General features: G+C 35.5%; 1 protein-coding gene across 2 annotated transcripts in view; it reads left to right on the top strand.

The window, feature by feature from the left end:
- ZNF407 (zinc finger protein 407) overlaps positions 1-18,759 on the top strand; it is a 464,509-nt gene that overhangs the window by 272,570 nt on the left and 173,180 nt on the right. For both annotated transcript variants that reach the window (XM_026455189.2, XM_026455188.2), the window contains one exon: positions 8,687-8,807. In XM_026455189.2, coding sequence (XP_026310974.1) covers positions 8,687-8,807 — 121 coding nt within the window. The remainder of the gene's footprint in view (positions 1-8,686; positions 8,808-18,759) is intronic.

Here is an 18,759-nt window from a genome sequence, read left to right as displayed (position 1 = left end):
GTTAATTACGGTCATTGAGGAGAACTTTTTTTTCTCCGTGATGTGCATTCTTGGTGATTCATTGAAATAAAGTAGATTCCTTGATTAGGAGCTGTATTAGTCCGTTTTCACACTGCTGATAAACACATACCCGAGACTGGGCAGTTTACAAAAGAAAGCGGTTTATTGGACTTAACAGTTCCACTTGGCTGGGGAGACCTCACAATCATGGCGGAAGGTGAAAGGCACGTCTTACGTGGTGACAGACAAGAGAAGAGAGCTTGCACGGGGAAACTCCCCTTTTTAAAACCATCAGGTCTTGTGAGACTTATTCACTATCAGGAGAACAGCACGAGGAAGACCTGCTCCATGATTCAGTTACTTCCCACCAGGTCTCTCCCATAACATGTGGGAATTTAAGATGAGATTTGGGTGGCGACCCAGCCAAACCATATCAGGAACACTTAAGGATGAAAAGTGTTAAACATTTATCAAATTGTATTACCTACTTTATATAATCTAATGGGTCTTATGAGTAATTATTTTCATAATACTAATTTATGTGTGCCTAGGACAGTGCTGATTTACGGTAGTTTCTTGTAATTATTAATGGAACCACTTTTTACTCTAAAATGTGTCCTAGTTCAGATGATAAGTCACTTGATGACAAAATTGGTAACTAAATATCCTACTTTTCTTTAGGTCTCATGAGAATGGTTAAGTTTGTCAGTCATACTCAAAATGGCATGAAATTAAAGTACATAAAATGTGTGATTTATGGTACATTAACGATTCTTGATATGTTGTATTTAACAAGTTAGGTACAAGTAGCTTCATTGCCCAATATGGCATTTGCAAGATCAATGCAAACTAATGCCAGCCATTCCTTTCAGATGTGTGAATATCATTCAGATTTTCAAAAGGGGTATGAATTCTTGAGTTAATGGGAAATTCAGTGGTTAGCATAATGTTGGAAACATAAACTAAACTTTGAAACAAGGTCCATTTTAAGTTTATAGAAGCCACCTGTGCATGCATGATTTTAATCCACTGGCTTAAGGATTCAGCATAAGAGATGACAGGAGGGGGGCCCAGTTAGTGGCAATTGTTCTTGACCACTGTTGTGATGAAGTTGGAAATGGGAGACAGTTATGGTAACAGTATGCTCTTGAGGGCTTTTTTATTCTTAATGTTTTCATTTTATCAGTGCTCAAATTGTTACTGTTTAAATGCCATTGAAGTTCACCTTGTCCCACCTGGTATGGCCCCAGGGAACAACAGACTGCTGTGCCATCTCTGCCAGTGGTCAGGTCAGTGCCCATCGCAGTAGAGATGGGAGTGCTGTGATCATGGGCATTCCCAGTGATAGATCGATCAGGAAGCCTGCACTGAGCTGGCACAACTTTATATTTTATGTCAGGTCCAGAGGCTCCTTATTACTTTGCTATTAACTTTATACCATATAGGACAATGTCTCACAGACAGAGGTATCTGTCTTTTTGGCATTTATCTGCCTCTGTAGCACAAATCAAACATGATTCTTCTACACCAAAGTCAGTTCTTAAGACCGTTTGCTTCAACAAAACAGCTAAGCAAAACTCAGTCTAGGCACTTAACTTTTATGCTGGATTTAAAATATTTAAGCAACACACAACCTTTTTCCCCCGAGGCCAGACTTGTATGGTGCATTTGAAATCTATATTTCTCTGATGTATTCCTCTTTGACATGGTTTACCTTTTTTTTTTTTTTTTTATTATACTTTAAGTTCTAGGGTACATGTGCATAACGTGCAGGTTTGTTACATATGTATACCTGTGCCATGTTGGTGTGCTGTACCCATCAACTCGTCAGCACCACTTGGACTCGGGAAGGGGAACATCACACACTGGGGCCTAACATGGGGAGGGGGGAGGGGGGAGGGATTGCACTGGGGAGTTATACCTGATATAAATGATGAATTGATGGGTGCTGATGGTTTACCTTTTTACCACAGAGTACCCACGCAAATTATAATCAGCTTGGAAAGGGATAGGTATCAAAAGTGCTCCAAATGGTGTAAATAATTCCTCACCGCAATACAGACTGTCCAGGGAGCTGACACAAAACATCTTCCATTCTGAGATTTACTTTTATCACCTGTCAGGGACCCTTGATTCAAGGGCACAGGAGCAGATCCTCACGTGTGGTTGAACAGTCTTGGGCAGCTTAATAACCACCAGCCCGCCCAGAGGAATGTGAGTATGTGTTTCCATGAGACGCAGTCAGCCCGTCTGACGGACAGTTGGCACACAAAGGACACCGCACTATGACAACAGCCCTTCTGCTGTTCATCCTCTGGCTTTCCTTATCAATGGGGCCTGAGATGCAGTAGGTTTCTTAATGGTGGTTCGAGCCGAGATCACTGCTTGTAACGGAAAGTGTGAAAAGCGACACAATTTAAACTAATAGGTACTGTTATGTAAGAGGGAAATAGGAGGAAAGGAAATTTCATCCTTGTTCTGCTTTTTGGAAAAGCACATGTACAGGTAGCCCTATTGACCTACAGGCAACATTGTTTGAGAGTAGTCAATATCTTACTTAGATGTATGCGTTCTTTTGCCTTTGAAATGACAAAGGATTTCAAAGCAGCACTTTTACCAATATGCACCAAACCTGTTTGATCAGTCTGCCATCAGTTTTTCCTTAACAGGCATGTATCTTTTCATATAATGTATGTCATCTTCAAACCATTAGCAAATATTTAGCAAATTTAAATTCTTATTTCAAATGTGTGATATTTTCTTTCAAACTTTACAATCTAGAAGTCAGGTCTATATTTTTGTCTACATATTGAGACTAACAAATGCAAAACTCCTTCTATATTTCTGTAGTGTATTTTCCCAAAGAAATTACCCATAAAAGAGAAGAAGAATTACCAAATTATGTATTAGAGTGATAGTGTTGAACATGTATCTGATTGATGAGTTACAAATTAACTATTATATACAGATTTGAATAATCTGTGGTTGTATAAATTGATATGGACTTAAACTATCAAGAGCTCAGTTGTGTGAGCCTTGCTTAGCATAGGATTTTATGTACCATGATATTTTTGTAGCATTATATTTTTCCCTGTCATCCTGTATAATATAATTCAAACTCGCTTAATATTACACAGTGTAATCTATTGTATGGTCAAAGGAAATATGAAAAGACCATTTATAATTTATTACAATATAATACTAGGTTAATGTGAACTATAGAGAATATATATGACATTATTCTTTAGAAGGATTGTTTTTAAATTTAAATTTTGTCACATAAAGATTTTCATGTAAGTTTAAATAAAATGAGCTACATTAAACAGAGTTTTTAAAGAGGTTATGTTAAACTACGAAACCAAGAAAATGAAGCTCAGAGATCTTAGATGACCTTTAATTTATACCATTGACTTAGGCAGTGGAGTTCATGATGTCATCCTTTTACCCCACTTCAAATAACAGCAGAATCTATGAAGAAATGAATAGTTTGAGGACACCTACCAACACTATCACAATAAACAAAAGAGCAGTGAGTTATAAGGCCAACACATTTTATAAACACTTAGATTGAATGGAATAAGGAGACATCAGAATATATTTGTGAATTTGCATAATGAACAAAATCTTTTTTTGTTTTTGTTTTTGTTTCTTTTCTTTTTGAGACGGAGTCTTGCCCTGTCACCCAGGCTGGAGTGCAGTGGCACGATCTCAGCTCACTGCAAGCTCCGCCTCCCGGGTTCACGCCATTCTCCTGCCTCAGCCTCCCGAGTAGTTGGGACTACAGGCGCCCGCCACCGTGCCCAGCTAATTTTGAACAAAATGTTTAAATTGCTTGACCACTTAGACTTATATTTTGAAAAGTAGAAGATTTATACTACCTACCTAAGTCTTATTTATACAGCTACCATAATCATAATAGTATTTTGGGGGTATAAAGATGGCACACAGAGCAATAGAACAGAATAGCATCCAAAAATAGACCTGTGCATCTGCTTATCAATTGTTTTTAAATAAGCCACTATATTTAAAGACAAATTTAACAAATGATATGTGAAACCCTAATGGTGGAAATGTCAGAACACTACTGAGAGAAATTGAAGAACACCTGAACAGAGCGATGTACCAAGTTTATAGATCAGACAATTTAATATTACTAGGATTTCCATTTCATTGTCATCGATCAACCCAATTCCATCAGGCTATTTTTCTTAAAGATGTTGACAAGCTGATATTAAAATTTATATGGAAATTCAAAGGCTTGAAATAAGTCACCAACATTGAGAAAGATAGGAGGATTTACACTTCTTGATGTCAAGACTTCTTATGAAGTTGCAATAACGAAACTCTTCTGGTATTGGCATCAAGAGAGTCAAATGTTTATCAGTGGAAGACAATGGAGATTACAGAAATAGACCTATACTACATGGTGAATTGTTGTTTTTTTTTTTAAAAAAGGAGCAAAGGCAATTTAGTTTTTTCAATGTTCTACGTTGGAGCAGTTGGCTATCTATGTGCAATGAAAATGAACTTTGACCCATACTTTGTACCGTATACAAAAATTAACTCAAAATGATCATAATCTAAATGTCAAACTTAAGACTATATAAATTCTAGAAGAAAACATAGGTGAAAATTATTTCTGACTTTGGATTATTAATGATTTCTTTGATATGACATCAGTAGCCTGATTTATAAAATAAAAAATAACCTGAAAAATTATGTTGATAAATTGAAAACTTTGTAAAGTAAAACTTCTCTTTAAAAGGCACTGTAAACAGACTTAAGATAAATGACAGAGAAAGTATATATAAATGACCAATTTTATAAATAATTTTTATCCAGAGTATGTAAAGAACTTTCAAAACACAATCCTGAGAAAGCAAATAACCATTTAAAAATAAGTCAAAAAGTTGAAGCAGATACTTCCCCAAAGAATATAAAGATATGGCAGGTGAGCACATGGAAAGATCCTCGGCACCCTCGGAGGAATGAAGGTGTAAAGCGTTGACTACAACAAGTGTTGGCGGGGATTTGAAGCAAGTCATACATAGCTGGTAGGAATGTAAAATGTTCAGACCACTTTGTGAAACAGCGTGGCAGTTTCTTACAAAACAAAATATATACCTACCGTATTATACACATATACCTATCATCGTCCAGGATTTACCCAAGGGATGAGGAAATATATGTTCATATAATGACTGCATGTGCAGGCTCAGAGAAGATTTATTTGTTGTAGTAGCCAAAAATGGAAACAACCCAAATGTCCTTGAGTAGACAAATGGATAATCAAACTTGGTACACTGGTATAATGGAATACTACTCTGCAACGAAAATAAATGAAGTATTTATACTCCTAGTAGCATGGATGAGTCAGAAAATGATGATGCTGAGAGAAAGAGTCCAGCCAGTAGAGAATTCATACCACAAGTGTGTAGGTACATAGATTTCTAGGAAATGCTAACTAATACAATGGGGACAGAAAGCGTGGGGGCTTGACAAAGGGATGAACGGGGAACCGGGAAGTTAAAAGGAGTCCTTTTGGGGGTGATGGTTGTGTTCATTATCTTGATTGTGGCAGAGTTTCACCAATAACAAAACTTAATAAAAGGATGTTTTTGTGTGTCAATTATACCTCATTGAAGCTGTTTAAAATGCTTTATACATTCGGGCTCGTGTGGGCAGTCTAGACAGATATAAGTCAAGTTAGTAAAATAGTTTATAATATGTGTCATTTTATCTAGATCAGTGCTACCTTTGTGTTTCTGTTTGTCATGGGTACTGCACTTTGACATTGGTGTGCATTAAATTGCTATTTATTTGTTTAAATGAACAAAATCAAATCTTATAAATGCTTTGTGTGGGTGTTCATATGATTTCATGATACAGAATATTCCTGTGTCAAATTTGAATAGCTTCACCTATTTTTTATTCTTATGCAGTATGAATATCATATATTTTCCATCAAATTAAAGCAAAATCTGCCATCATCATAAAAGTAAATTTGTGTGTAAGTCATTTCAGTACAATTGAGCTGTCTATAGCAATTTAAGTCATTTGACCAGAGGTTTAGAGACTGAGAACAAAGAGTTATTCAAGCAGACCTTGGGTGACCACTTGAATAGGGTACTATAGATGGGATTTATCTTAAAGACAAAAGGCTGAAAGAGACAAAAATCCCTTTCAATTCAGATTGTTAGTCTGCTTGGTATATAGTCTTTAAAAAAAATAAATAAATCAAATATTCCCTGGTAGGATCTGTTAAATGATATCTTTATGTCATATTCAGTAACTATGCAAAACCATGAATTATTTTATGTTTGCTAGCTGTTCGTCTTTTTCCTGGTTATGAGCTCTTGATGAGAAGCATTTGTGTGCTTGTTTCATCTTTGGCAGAGACTTGTTGACAATTATCAGTGTTTAGGCAGTTCTGTCATCATAATGATAAAAGCCACTGGCTATTGAGAACTCTGTGTTAAGTGTACTCTTTCCGTATTTTTTGTTGTCTTTAATCCTCACAATCACCCTGCGTGTTTGGTGGTATTGTTCTCTTGATCTTGTTCAAAGGGTCTAACAGGTAGCAAGTGAAATATGGCAAAACTAGGATCAGAATTGAAGTCCATCTGGCTTCATCTAACTACTGTGCTGCAATGAGAGATAAAATACCACCAAATGGGTTGTATATGGATTCAGTTAAATGTTACTACAATTATGTGTAAGCAATATAAATAGACGTAGAATGTAGGGCGAACTTCTAAACGTTCTAATTTTCAGGACAGATATGATTTTGTTGATAGCCGAATTGATAGAGAGTAATTTTAAAGTAAGGTATTTTACTCCTCATTTTCTAAGTAAGTCAGTATACTCATACAGCAATCACAAAAACGTGGAAAGTAAGAAATAACAAGTAGAGTTATTGAACATATGTAAAATTAATCCATCTTATATGTAAAATTTGCCAGGAAAAATGTTGAGAACAATATTACTATAGATTTTTTTTTTTTTTTTTTTGAGAGTAGGGAAGTGAGGTTTTTTCTAAATCATTACTGTCTGATACAAATGTCATGTGATGTACACATGTATAATACTGTTTCCTGGTAGCCGTATTTAAAAAAAAGAAAACGTAACAGGTGTAAACATTTTTACAACAGTTAATTTAACCAAATTCAAATTATTATAATTTCTACATCAAATCAATGTAACATTATTAACAATATTTTTGTTATAATCTTTGTACTGTGATTTTGAAATTTGGTATTTTACAATTTAGAATATCTCAATTCAGAGGCTAAATTTTCATCTGAAATATATGGTCTATATTTAGATTTGATAAAAGTTACACTTCAAAAAGTAGATTCACATTCCCAAGCTGTTCCAACCATATTTAAACATGTTTTCAATAGCTCAGTCGAGTATCAGTTTTTACATTTGAATTTACATTAATTAAAATTAAATATCCTTGTTTTCAGTGCCTACCAGCCAATGCAGCTAGTGGCATTAAAAGCTGATAAGACTTGATGATTCTTTGAATGTGTGTGGGATGGGGAGGAATGATTTAAAGGAGAGGGAGGTGTCAAATGAAGGAAGGAAATACTTTGTTCAAGATACCAGTATGCTATTTCACTATCTTCCTGTCCTTGGCAAGCCATGAACTTCTCATGGGTAGAATGGTTACATTTTATAAGCATGTTCACACACACACACATAGTCAAGCATCACATAACCTTTTGGTCAATGAGAGACCACATACACAATGGTGGTCCCATGAGATTATGATGCTGTCTTTTTACTGTACCTTTTCTGTGTTTAGATGTGTTTAGATACACAGATACTTATTATTGTGTTACAGTTGCCTACAGTATTTAGTACAGTAGCATGCTGTACAGGTTTGTAGCCCAGGAGGAATAGGCTACACCATCTAGGTAGGTGTGTAGTAGGCTGTGCCATCTAGGTTTGTGTAAGTGCATGCAGGATATTCTCACTACAATGCAATCGCCTAATCATACATTCCTTAGAACCTGTCCCTGCCATTAAGCGCTGCATAGCTATGTCTGTCTGTCTATTTAACTATGTCTGTCTGTCTATTTATGTGTCTGTTGTATCTACACAGGGTTGGTATGTTTTAATGTGGTATTACATATTCTAAATATTTCTTTGGGGCCTATTTTTACTCAGCTTAATACAATATTTTGTTGTTGTTGCTTCTGACACTTTTTAAAGTGGTGCCTATTTATAGCTTGATTTTATTTATTTTTCTTCATATCTAATGTTAAGATTTTACTCAGTTTTAAATTATATATTCACAGTATATCTCTGTTATATGCCTATCCTTGGTTTTAACCTCACTAAGATTTTTTTAATGGCTGTGATGTAACATGGCTTATTAAACCATTATAAATACAGTGCTGAACCATCCATAGAATTTAGATTCCTGTTTATGTAAATTGAACCTTAACCATATATTCTATACTTTGCTTACGTTCTAATATAGAAACAAAAATCAATGATATCTTCTAATTTTCTCACTCTGAGAATAAATATTCAAATGTCCTAAATGTGTGGAGTCCATTGAATCATATTCTTGACATTTCATGGAAATAAATGTTTTTTAAATTGTCAGTGCCGGGTTTAGTCCTTCATTTCCAGTTACTATTATTCATCTCTAACATTTCTTGATATATTACAGGAGAAAAACCTTTCAAATGCGATGAGTGTAACTTTGCCTCCACAACTCAGTCCCATTTGACTCGGCACAAACGTGTACACACTGGAGAAAAGCCCTACAGATGCCCCTGGTGTGACTACAGGTAATGACTCATCACTGAGCAGTCAAATCAGGTGGGCCGCCATGATGGATTAAAAGCCTGTTAAATCCCAATTCAAAGTAGAGTTTTTCTAATCACCATGAATCCATATATTAGGTTGGGAGCTAATTACCTAATTTCTATATTTTAAAGTGGTTTTAGGTTCACAACAAAATTGAGAGGATGGTCCAGAAATGCGTCCTGTGTCCCTTACCCCACACATGTAGAGCCTCTTCCGTTATCAACATTCCCCAGCAGGTGGTCCATGCGTTACAGCTGATGAACCTACATTGACATTTTTCTCACCCAGAGTCTATACTTTCAATTAGGATTCACTCTGGATGGTGAACATTCTGTGGGTTTCGAGAAATTTATGACATGTATCTGCCATTATAATATCATGCATAATTTAGTTACTGTTTAAAAAACATAACATTCTTTTCCATTTCCTATAATCTTAACATTTAGATTTTATACTTTTATCTTACAACTGCTTTTCCACTGATTTTATTGCATTTCTCAAAGTAAGGAAACCATTTTAATCAATCAGTTATTCAACCCATTTTTGATATCTTGTCTAGAGTAAAGCACTCATTTATGGCAATGAAGATGATACAAGAAATTTTCCTGCCTTTAAGGATATAGCATAAAAAGTGACTCAATATTTATAAGTAATTATAATACAGATTTGAATGGGAAAAGAGAGAGGCCAGGGGAGTACCTAAAGAAGGATTATGTTGGACCCAGGTGAAGTTCTCACAGAGGAGACAGCATCTCAGCCATGGCATAAAAAATGGTAAAATTATTTCCAGGACCCAATCCACATGTGTTCTGAAAGGATGAGGAGGGGTTGACACCTTGTAGCATGTTAGTGCTGAAAGCATCTTGGAGCTCATGGATGTGCAGTGCGCTCACTGGCATCCACAGTGGCTGAGTGATCTCTGCCAGGTCGCAGAGTTACTTAGTGGCGGCAGCGAAGCCTTGGTGCAGAAGAGTATGAGATAGACTCAGACAATGCTAAATCGTCCTCTCAAGTCCTTGATAAGGTATGTGTAGAGAGGCATAGTGGAAGATCAGGTGGAGCATAGAGCTTGCAGCCAGGTCACATTGTGCCTGAAGCCTGCAAGAGTGACATTGGACCCCATGTGGTGGTCTGTGGGACCCCACGTAGTTTGCAGGCAGCTGAATGACATCCGTCTTAAGAAGCCTCACCTCAAGGATGAGAGCCTTCCTTATCCTGGAGCTGAAGATCTCCATTGTGCTCAACCCACATGATGACATGAAATTGAGGGTGTGTCTTTAAATGAAGCCCACTTTTGTTGAATATTATGTATGCTAAGCCTGAAACCTTTAAAAAGTTAGGTTTTTGTGTTCCTGTGGATCTAGCCTATGCATTTAGCAAATATATTGCCATAATTTCTATTATCAGCCACATTATTGCATTAAGTTTTATGTGAAAGGTCATCATATAGTACAGAGATATTACAGATATATTTCATTCATTAATTATTCATTCATTCCACATTTTATGAGTTCTGTCTTCGCTTAACACTGGATTGGTGTTTCTTGGAAATTTGGTAAAATGGTGATCTAATTAGAGGTAGACATAGAAATTCTATGGTGCTTATAATATGGGTTCTTTAAAAGACAAACATTATTAAATGTTCTTTTTCCTTATTAAAGAGATCATGTAGTAGTTGGAGTTCCTGTAAAACACAGAAAAGCAATTAGAAAATTATAAGAATTTCCTTTCATTTTCCCCCTTACCTCTTAGGAGTCTACCCAGTCAGTTTTACTGTATGCGTGAGGTTCTTACTGCTGTTGTCGGTGGGGAATTATTTTGTTTCAGTATATATTTTTTTATACTTAAAAAATTATAAATACCTTTCCATGTCAACAATTATTCTCCTACATAACTACTTTATAGTCTTCAAACTTTTATTTTTAAGCAGCAGGATTCTGATTTCAAACAAGATTATATATAAAATTCCACAAATAAAGCAGAGAAAAGCATTACCCACTTATAAGTAGATTTAGTCATTAAAATCTGTATTTACTTATTGTAACGTTAAACATAGCACAAGACTGTTTTGACAAGCCACACATTTTTAAATAGGAGGAGTTGTTGATAACAAATGCCGGTTAGCCGCAGCATCCAGTTTCTGTCTGTGTTTGGTATAAGCACAGCACAAGGGTGTCATGAGGAGTGCAAGCCGTGTGGAGAACCTGGGCTCATCACTGCTTAGCTGTGGGACCGCGGTCAAACTATTGAGTGAAATGCCACTTTCTCATTTGTAAATTGTGGGTTCTTAGTGGACCAGCCTCATAGGATTATGGTGAATATTAGGTGAGAAGCACTTTGAAGTCACTTAGCCAGAGTCTGGCAGGTCAGTCACTTGCTGAACGTTTGCCCTTGTTCTCACTGTCATCTCAGGTGAATGTTTTGTCATGGTTTCAGGTTTTCCCTCACCTTTCCATCTCAGGAGACTGCTCAACAAGTTAATGCAGGAATGTCAATATCCTGAAGGTCTTCAGTGTGTTAAAATGTTGTTGGTAATACATGCCAATATGCTTTTTTTAAAAAACAGTTTTTGAAGTAGTTAAAAATTTATTAAATCCAAAATCAATTGTTGGATAATTGCTGAGAATACTTAACAGTTTCAAAATGCCTAGTTTTTAAACTACTGTTTTGAAATGTAATTTTAATCTGTACATGGCCCCAAGTTACATTGATACACAATAATGAATTTATTAAGGTTTTGGACACATAAGCCATTTTCAGGCTTTTAACCTGAAAATGCTTATGCCTAAATCTTTGTGCATGTTCCAGATTTCTTGAAATGCATTTCGAAAAGCGCGATTTAAGGCTTTTGATAGTATGGCTGGAAAGGTGGTGATTTTTTTTCCTCTGATCAGTACTGTGCTTTGGTAGATTCATTTATGCGTACAAGTATTTCACAGTATTTCAGGTTTTCTTGGTTTGAAAATGTATTACACTTTTTACCAAGGTTGAGATCATATTACTCGTCCCTTATTCAAGTTATCTCCCTGAAATAACCTCACTTCTGTTTAGGACTGCATTTGAGCCAGCTGGATCCCATCCACGTTATATCTGTCAGGTACTACTTTTAAAAGGATGGTGTTTTCTAAGTGTATTGTTACTGTTCTACAAATAAAAGACTTACGACATTGAAATCCAGTGATAGCTACCAAATTTCCCTTTGAAATGCTTAGTGTGCATTATAAAAAAGGAATTTTTAACCTTTATTTAAAACTTTTGAATAATTGATTATTAGTGAAAGTAAATGGTTTGAACACTTTCTGTTCCTGGGACAGCTTCACCATTCTGCGTACTTGTGAATAGGCTTTCTTTTACTAGTGAACAAAAGGCAAGTTCACCTTGAGCAGGAGTATAAAAAATTTGCAAAAGTTTGAATACTTCTGAAGTGAGAGAATATGAATGAAATACGGTTAGAACAGGTATCTTTACTTTCTTGTTGATGAAAAAAAGATTTAAAAATGAACAGATAGTTAAGTTTCCAAATATTGTTTTTGTTGCATACAATAGTAGGAACAGGATCCCGTACTTACCTCACATAAATGTATTCTTTCACAGCATAAATAAATTTGAATATGTTATATTTTCATAGATTTAATAAGTCTTTAAGATGATCACATGTTTCCTATGAAGAAAATTATTTAATTTATTTTCATATTTATCTCACTGGTTTATTTTCATAATATTTTACTGCTCAAAATATGTAATGTCTAGTTTTATGTTTTTATTTCTGTAATATCAATAGATAAAAATTATTCCTGTGGAGTATTCCTGTATTTGCCATTATTAACACTTAATTTACAGGCAGCTTACCATCATTAGAAACTGAAATAGTATTTAAATTTCATTTGAAAATGTATTTCTCATTTTATAAATTGAACGTTAGTGGAGAAATACTAGTAGTTATAATTATTCATGAAAAATACAAATATAGATTTGTTTACAAAAGAACTTTATAATTGGTCTTTTGAACCTGAGGCTATTTTTCAAGTTTGCATGATTAATTTAGGCAATGACATCTCATTCTATTTAAATGTAAACATGTACCCCCTTCATTAGCTTTTACTGTCTAAAATATCCAGAAGTCTAATCCATTACATATCACTGTATTCAATCATTACTCCAAAACTTTTTGACCATTTATTACTATTCATTATAATTTCAGAGCACAAATTAGATTCATAGCACACTGGTCTAGAATATTATTTCTGTAGCAAATTCTTTAGATTTGTTTCTGCATTAAAATGAAAAAAAATAACATTTTTCTGTGTTTTTATTTTTCTTTGTTACATACCACCTCCGTATTAATGAGAATGAAATAGAAAAAAATTTAGTGTGTTATAGTAAGTAAACTTTGGAATAGCATAAAATTCCTACTTTCTGAAACATAGGGTTTTTAAATATTGAACTACGTTCTGTTTCACTCATCATACTGGCTTCCACATCAGAGTGGATGTGTTTCACTTTAGTGGCCTCAGTTGGGATTTTGTTTATGTGAAACTTATCTTCCCATTGGCTTCCATTTCTTCTCTATGATTTATAGGGGATATGTAATGAATGCATATTAAACAGTAAAGTACTGATAAGTCATGAAAAGTAACATAGAAATACTACCTGTAGTATAAAAATATTAAGGGTAATGCTACATTGCACTTTAAATGATAATTTAGTAAATTGCAGAAAACTGAAATGTCAAGCCAGACTCTGACAGTTTTATTATCTGCATATTGTGTCTCTATTATTGAAATTGGGATAGCATCAGTGCTCCTTAAGTCTAGTTTTGGCCAGAGTTTTCCTTAACTGTGTCACTTCCTTAGTACTTCTAACCTTACATACTCTTTTTAAATTTTTTTTAACTTTCTACATTTTTCTCTATTTTTCTTCTTTATTCATTACTTGACATCATAACCCTGAGTAGAAAGTCTGTATCTCGTGGAGCAGAAGAACGGAATCTGCAGTCCCTGCCTCATATTGAATATTTACCTCATCATTTTGCTAAATTTGTTGGAAATACATTTTGGATGTTTTCCCCCCTACTTATGGCTGATATAGCTCTTAACCAGTGTTAATGACTTCTACGGAGTAGTTTTTGATCTCAAGAGGATTTTTTTCCTTTTTTGGATGAGGGGAAGTCAAAAGATACTTGAAGTAACGTCGTAACTCAGATAGTGATGCTCAACTAGGAATGTGCCTACATTTTGGAATAGTCTCCAGTATCTCTTTGATTTCATATCTAAACATTTTGTTGAGTATTTCTAATCAAATTTCTCAAGTTCTTACACACGTGACTGACGCAGGGCAAATCTGCTATTCTTTACCACCATTTGATATATGTATTGTCATCCTTGAAAATTTTGGCCAAACATACTTTAAATTTAATAGAATTTTGTCTGAACTTTGCATATTGCTGGAAGCATTTTTAAGGAAGTTTTAAGATGCAATGACAAAAAAATGTATTTATAATTTTCATTTCTCCTGAAAGTTGAGTTTAATTTTTTAAACATATATTTATCTAAAATATCTCAGTTATAAAACATGTTTTTCATGTCATAGATAATAGTATACATTTCTATACAATTTTCTTGTATAAACACTTTATGTTGATAATGCATAGCTAAGTAATAAGGCAAGCCTTCTTAGGTATTGTGGCATTAAGAATTCAGTATACAATGGGATTCATTGTTCTGTTCTGCCACTCGTTTCAGCAGCATCCTGAGTTAGGGCGACTCACTCCACAGGGAATAATTTTCTTCTTTTGGATAATCTCTTCAGAGACTTTCCGTTTTCCTTTTGCTTCCTGTGCAGGCTCATAGGCTGTACCAGAAGAAGCAGTGGATAGAACAAATGTAGTTTTGCCCCTGAGTAAAGACAATGAGAAAAAATAGATCTTTATCTCTGTAGCAGTATATTTACCGAGAGAAGTGAAATTATATATACCAAAATGAACAGTACACAATTTTCCGAAGAATCGGAGGTTGCATTTATTTCTTTTGGGTAAATTTGAAGTTCTTAAAGAATAAAGGGATCCCATAAAAATAATCAAAATGAAAATGTCTAGAATTAATATTAGATATACTTGAGATTTGAAGTAGTTTGATCAATGCCACAAACCTGGTTTGATCAGAACAGACTGTAAATCAAAACTATTTTTGTCATTTAAAGTACCTGTCAACACGTTTTCATTATGTCATTTATCTCAAGTCTATATATCTTTATATTTTACTCTATTGTAACTGCCAATCTAGTTGATGGAATAAAAATACAAATGTCCCAGGCTGAAAGATTACTTTGAAAGCCTAAAATTCCAGTTCCTTTCCAAACTTTGCTTAGACTAATAACGATTCCAAGGCCTTCTTCAAATTGCGATGAATTTCTGGAAGACAAATGTGTCCACTGAACTATCTGTGCAGTGCTTGTTCCTGGTCAGATCACCCCTTCCTGCTCCTCACCTGCACACAGTTCAGCCAGCCACAGGTAGATGTCAGTGTGGTGGCTGGTTTGCGAAGCTGTTTGGCCCTGGCAAGCATAAAGATTGCTTTGAAAGGTTCTCCTAGCTTGTGTCGTGATGACACTTGATGCCGGTGTACTGTCTTTCACTCGGAGTAGAAGCTCCTGGCAAGTTTAGGCGGGATTTTTTTGAGGGGTTCACCAACACAATAAAATGAATGTCCTCTTAATTGTATCATCTGTTCAGACATTCTATAATGAAGTGTGAAAGTTGTACCATGTGTTAATCTATTCTTCCTTTTTTCAGACAGTTCTTTGCAGCAGAACTTGAGTTCTTCCTGAATGAAATATTTCCTGTTCTTCTTTGCCCATTTCATTGGTGAATTTTATCTCATCAGTTCTAATTTTTTATTTGGTTTTGTATTTTCTGTAATGTTTTTTATCTAGTGTTACTTTCATATTCAGCTTGCTTTATTCATGATTTTCTTTCTTGCCCTCTAACACACAAGTACATAGGCTTTTTAAAATTTTTGTTTCAGCCTAGGAGGCTCTGTGCTGATATAGCACAAGCATTTACACTAGGCCTTTAGTTAATATTGTTACATTTTAATCTAAAAAAAAAAAAAAAAAACCTCGTTTAAGTAAAAGATCTTACAAACTTGAAAACAAATAGATTCCACAGCATTAAAAATTATACATTGGTTCACATGTCTTTAAAAGAAAAAGAATCAGAGATCCTACTTTTTGTTTATCAGTTACAAATAAGTTGCTTTGTTTGTTGATGTAGCTTAAATAGGCATTGAGATCACAGATTAATTAGAAGAGTCATTTGGAACACAAAGTGACCATACATTCCCTCTGCTATCTCTTTAAGTAGAATCCAGATAAACATGTTTATTAAACCTACTGTTGTTGAATCCCAAATCCAGTCATTATAAAAGGACCAAAGCTATCTTTGGGGATGGTCTTTCTACAAGGAATTACTATGGACAGCCCCTTGGGTAGTAGTTAGATATATTTGTGTATATTGTGGAAGAAAGAAAGGCCTTAGAGATGAAAAAAAATAGAAAATTTTTTGGGCAATAGTCTCTTGCATAATAAGTTATTCCTTAGACACTAGAGCTATTATCACACAACAAAACACTTTACTATGTAACTATCTGTATCTTCTAGCAACAGAAGCTCTTATAGTGTAGCTTATTAGGAAAACTCTGTAATCTCCAGGAGGAGCTGACAGAAGTCAGAATATCACCTCTGCATCCCTACCGTGTGGAGTGGATGAAGCCTCAGATGTGGATCTGAGAGAAAATAACACCATTTTTGCAAGTACTGTTAGTAGAAAATAACACAACAGAATAACTTTGGAGTACATAAAAGTTTGACTAGTTTTCACTAATTCGGTCAGAATGCTGAGATACTAGTTATTTCATTTTATTTTCAGCTTCTTTGTTTCCATGTATTCTGAAATATTGCCTGCTTGGAGCCTGTAGAAAAAATGTGAAAGAGAGACAGAAAGACAAACTTGGAACATTTGGAAAATGGTGATGCCGTCGGTTTTATGAAGCAGAGGAAGTCAGAGCAGCTTATGTATCAGCGTATCTGACTCATTGCGCTCCCTTTAGACATAAGACGCTGCCTTCTGTGTGGTAGCATTTACTGTGTATATTTTGGCTTGTCCTTAAGAATTTCTTCAAGACAATATTATATTTTTTATAAATTTTACATCTTTGTCTTCTTCATTAGGGAATGTAACACAAATTTTTTGTTGGATTTTTTTCCTATTCATATTATTTTCCTACTTAACTATATTTATGAGAAGTTCTAGAAAAAGAACTACTTCTGAGGTTTTGTTTTGTTTTGGTAAAACAATGTTACGCTGTTGCTCACTGCAGAACTGCAAGTGAGCAATAATTCAAATAAACTAGAATTTGTTATTTAATAACATAGTATGTAACCTGATACTCTTCTCTATGGAGAATTTTAACCTAATTTGATCTTCCGTCTTATTCTTTAAACTTTAATCTCTTATTTTTAATTATTTTGGTCTGAATCTTTCTAAACAAACTAGTCCTCATTTTGTATCTTTAATATTAGCTGGGGCACCATTTGGAGATCTCTGTGGAAGTCTTGAGTATATGTTGATTAATTTGACATGGTATTTTCTTTCAATACATTTTGTTTCTTCATCTTAAATTACAACTTTTAACACATACATGAAATGTCATAAAACAAGATTTTTTTCCATTGAGAGAATACTTAAATTTCAAATTTTGTGCTTAAATATGGACATTAATATTTTGGATTGCATTATTTGGGGGAAAAGTGGTTGACATTTGAATTTCATAAATTTGTTCCCATCTAAAAACCTCAGATATCTTTGTGTAGAAAGTAAGACTATGTTCCATTCTGTACTCCCAAATTACACTTTTCCTTTGATGTCAAGTTCTCTTTTTCACGCGGACAAGCCTGGATTGTAGGTCATGTGAGATTCTGTGGTAAAAGACAGCAGGAAGTTTGTATGGGTTTCTCTCCACTGCCCGTGCTGGATGGTCTGTTTTCCTCCAAAAGCAGTAGGGAGACAGTGCAGGATGTTGAGCAGGAAAATGACATAGTCACACTTAACTTTGCAAAATCCCCTGTGCAGGACAAATAGTCAGAGAGGGATCCAACAGGAGACGGGAGACCATTTAAAAGACAATTGCAAAGGTACAGGCAGAAAATCACCTTAAACTAATGCTGTGATGGAAGGGCAGAGAGCGGCAGGTGATGGGAGGGAGAACCAGTGGACCTGTGGGCCCAGCGAGTGGACTAAGGGGAGGGTGACAGAGAGCCACACGCCATCCTTCAGGTGTGCTGCCAGGGCTGCTGGGTGAGTGACTGTGCCAGTCAGGGAGGTCCTCTCTCCTGGAGGGGGATATCCTTTAGGAAAAGGATGGTCTGGGATGAGCTGCCCATGAGATGCCCATGTGATGTCCAAATGAAGCCAGGCCAATAGGTGCATAGTTCAGTTCTCATCTGTGTGGAACTTGATGTGATTGATGTGTTCCTTGGAACATGTGGAAAATGAAATCAGCAGAGAGGCAAATAGCCTGTATGAGAGACAGAGAAGCAGGCTGACGGACAGGGGAGGGACCTCCGGGAAAGAGAGGTGCGTACACCAAGCAAAGAGTGGGCAGCGTGCCAGGTGTTGAGTGAAATAGGGGAGTGCAGCCTGCCAGCCACAGTCACTAAGAGTCTCAGGTTCTCTTGGGAAGACCGGTTTTAGTAAAGTGATGAGAACAGAAAACGGGTAAGTGGACAGAAGTGCAGAAATGATAAGCTTGCCTGTTGCCTGGTGTTCACAGAAACTGCCTTGAGGCTGCTCTGTGAAAACCCTGGGCTAGAGGGAAAGACAGCGGGTGGCAGCTGAAGGCAGGTAGACGGATGCATACTGTCTTTGTGTTGGCATTC

The sequence above is a fragment of the Piliocolobus tephrosceles genome, chromosome 18 (genome assembly GCF_002776525.5).
Source record: "Piliocolobus tephrosceles isolate RC106 chromosome 18, ASM277652v3, whole genome shotgun sequence".
Lineage (NCBI taxonomy): Eukaryota > Metazoa > Chordata > Mammalia > Primates > Cercopithecidae > Piliocolobus > Piliocolobus tephrosceles.
This window is presented reverse-complemented; position numbering and strand designations above follow the sequence as displayed.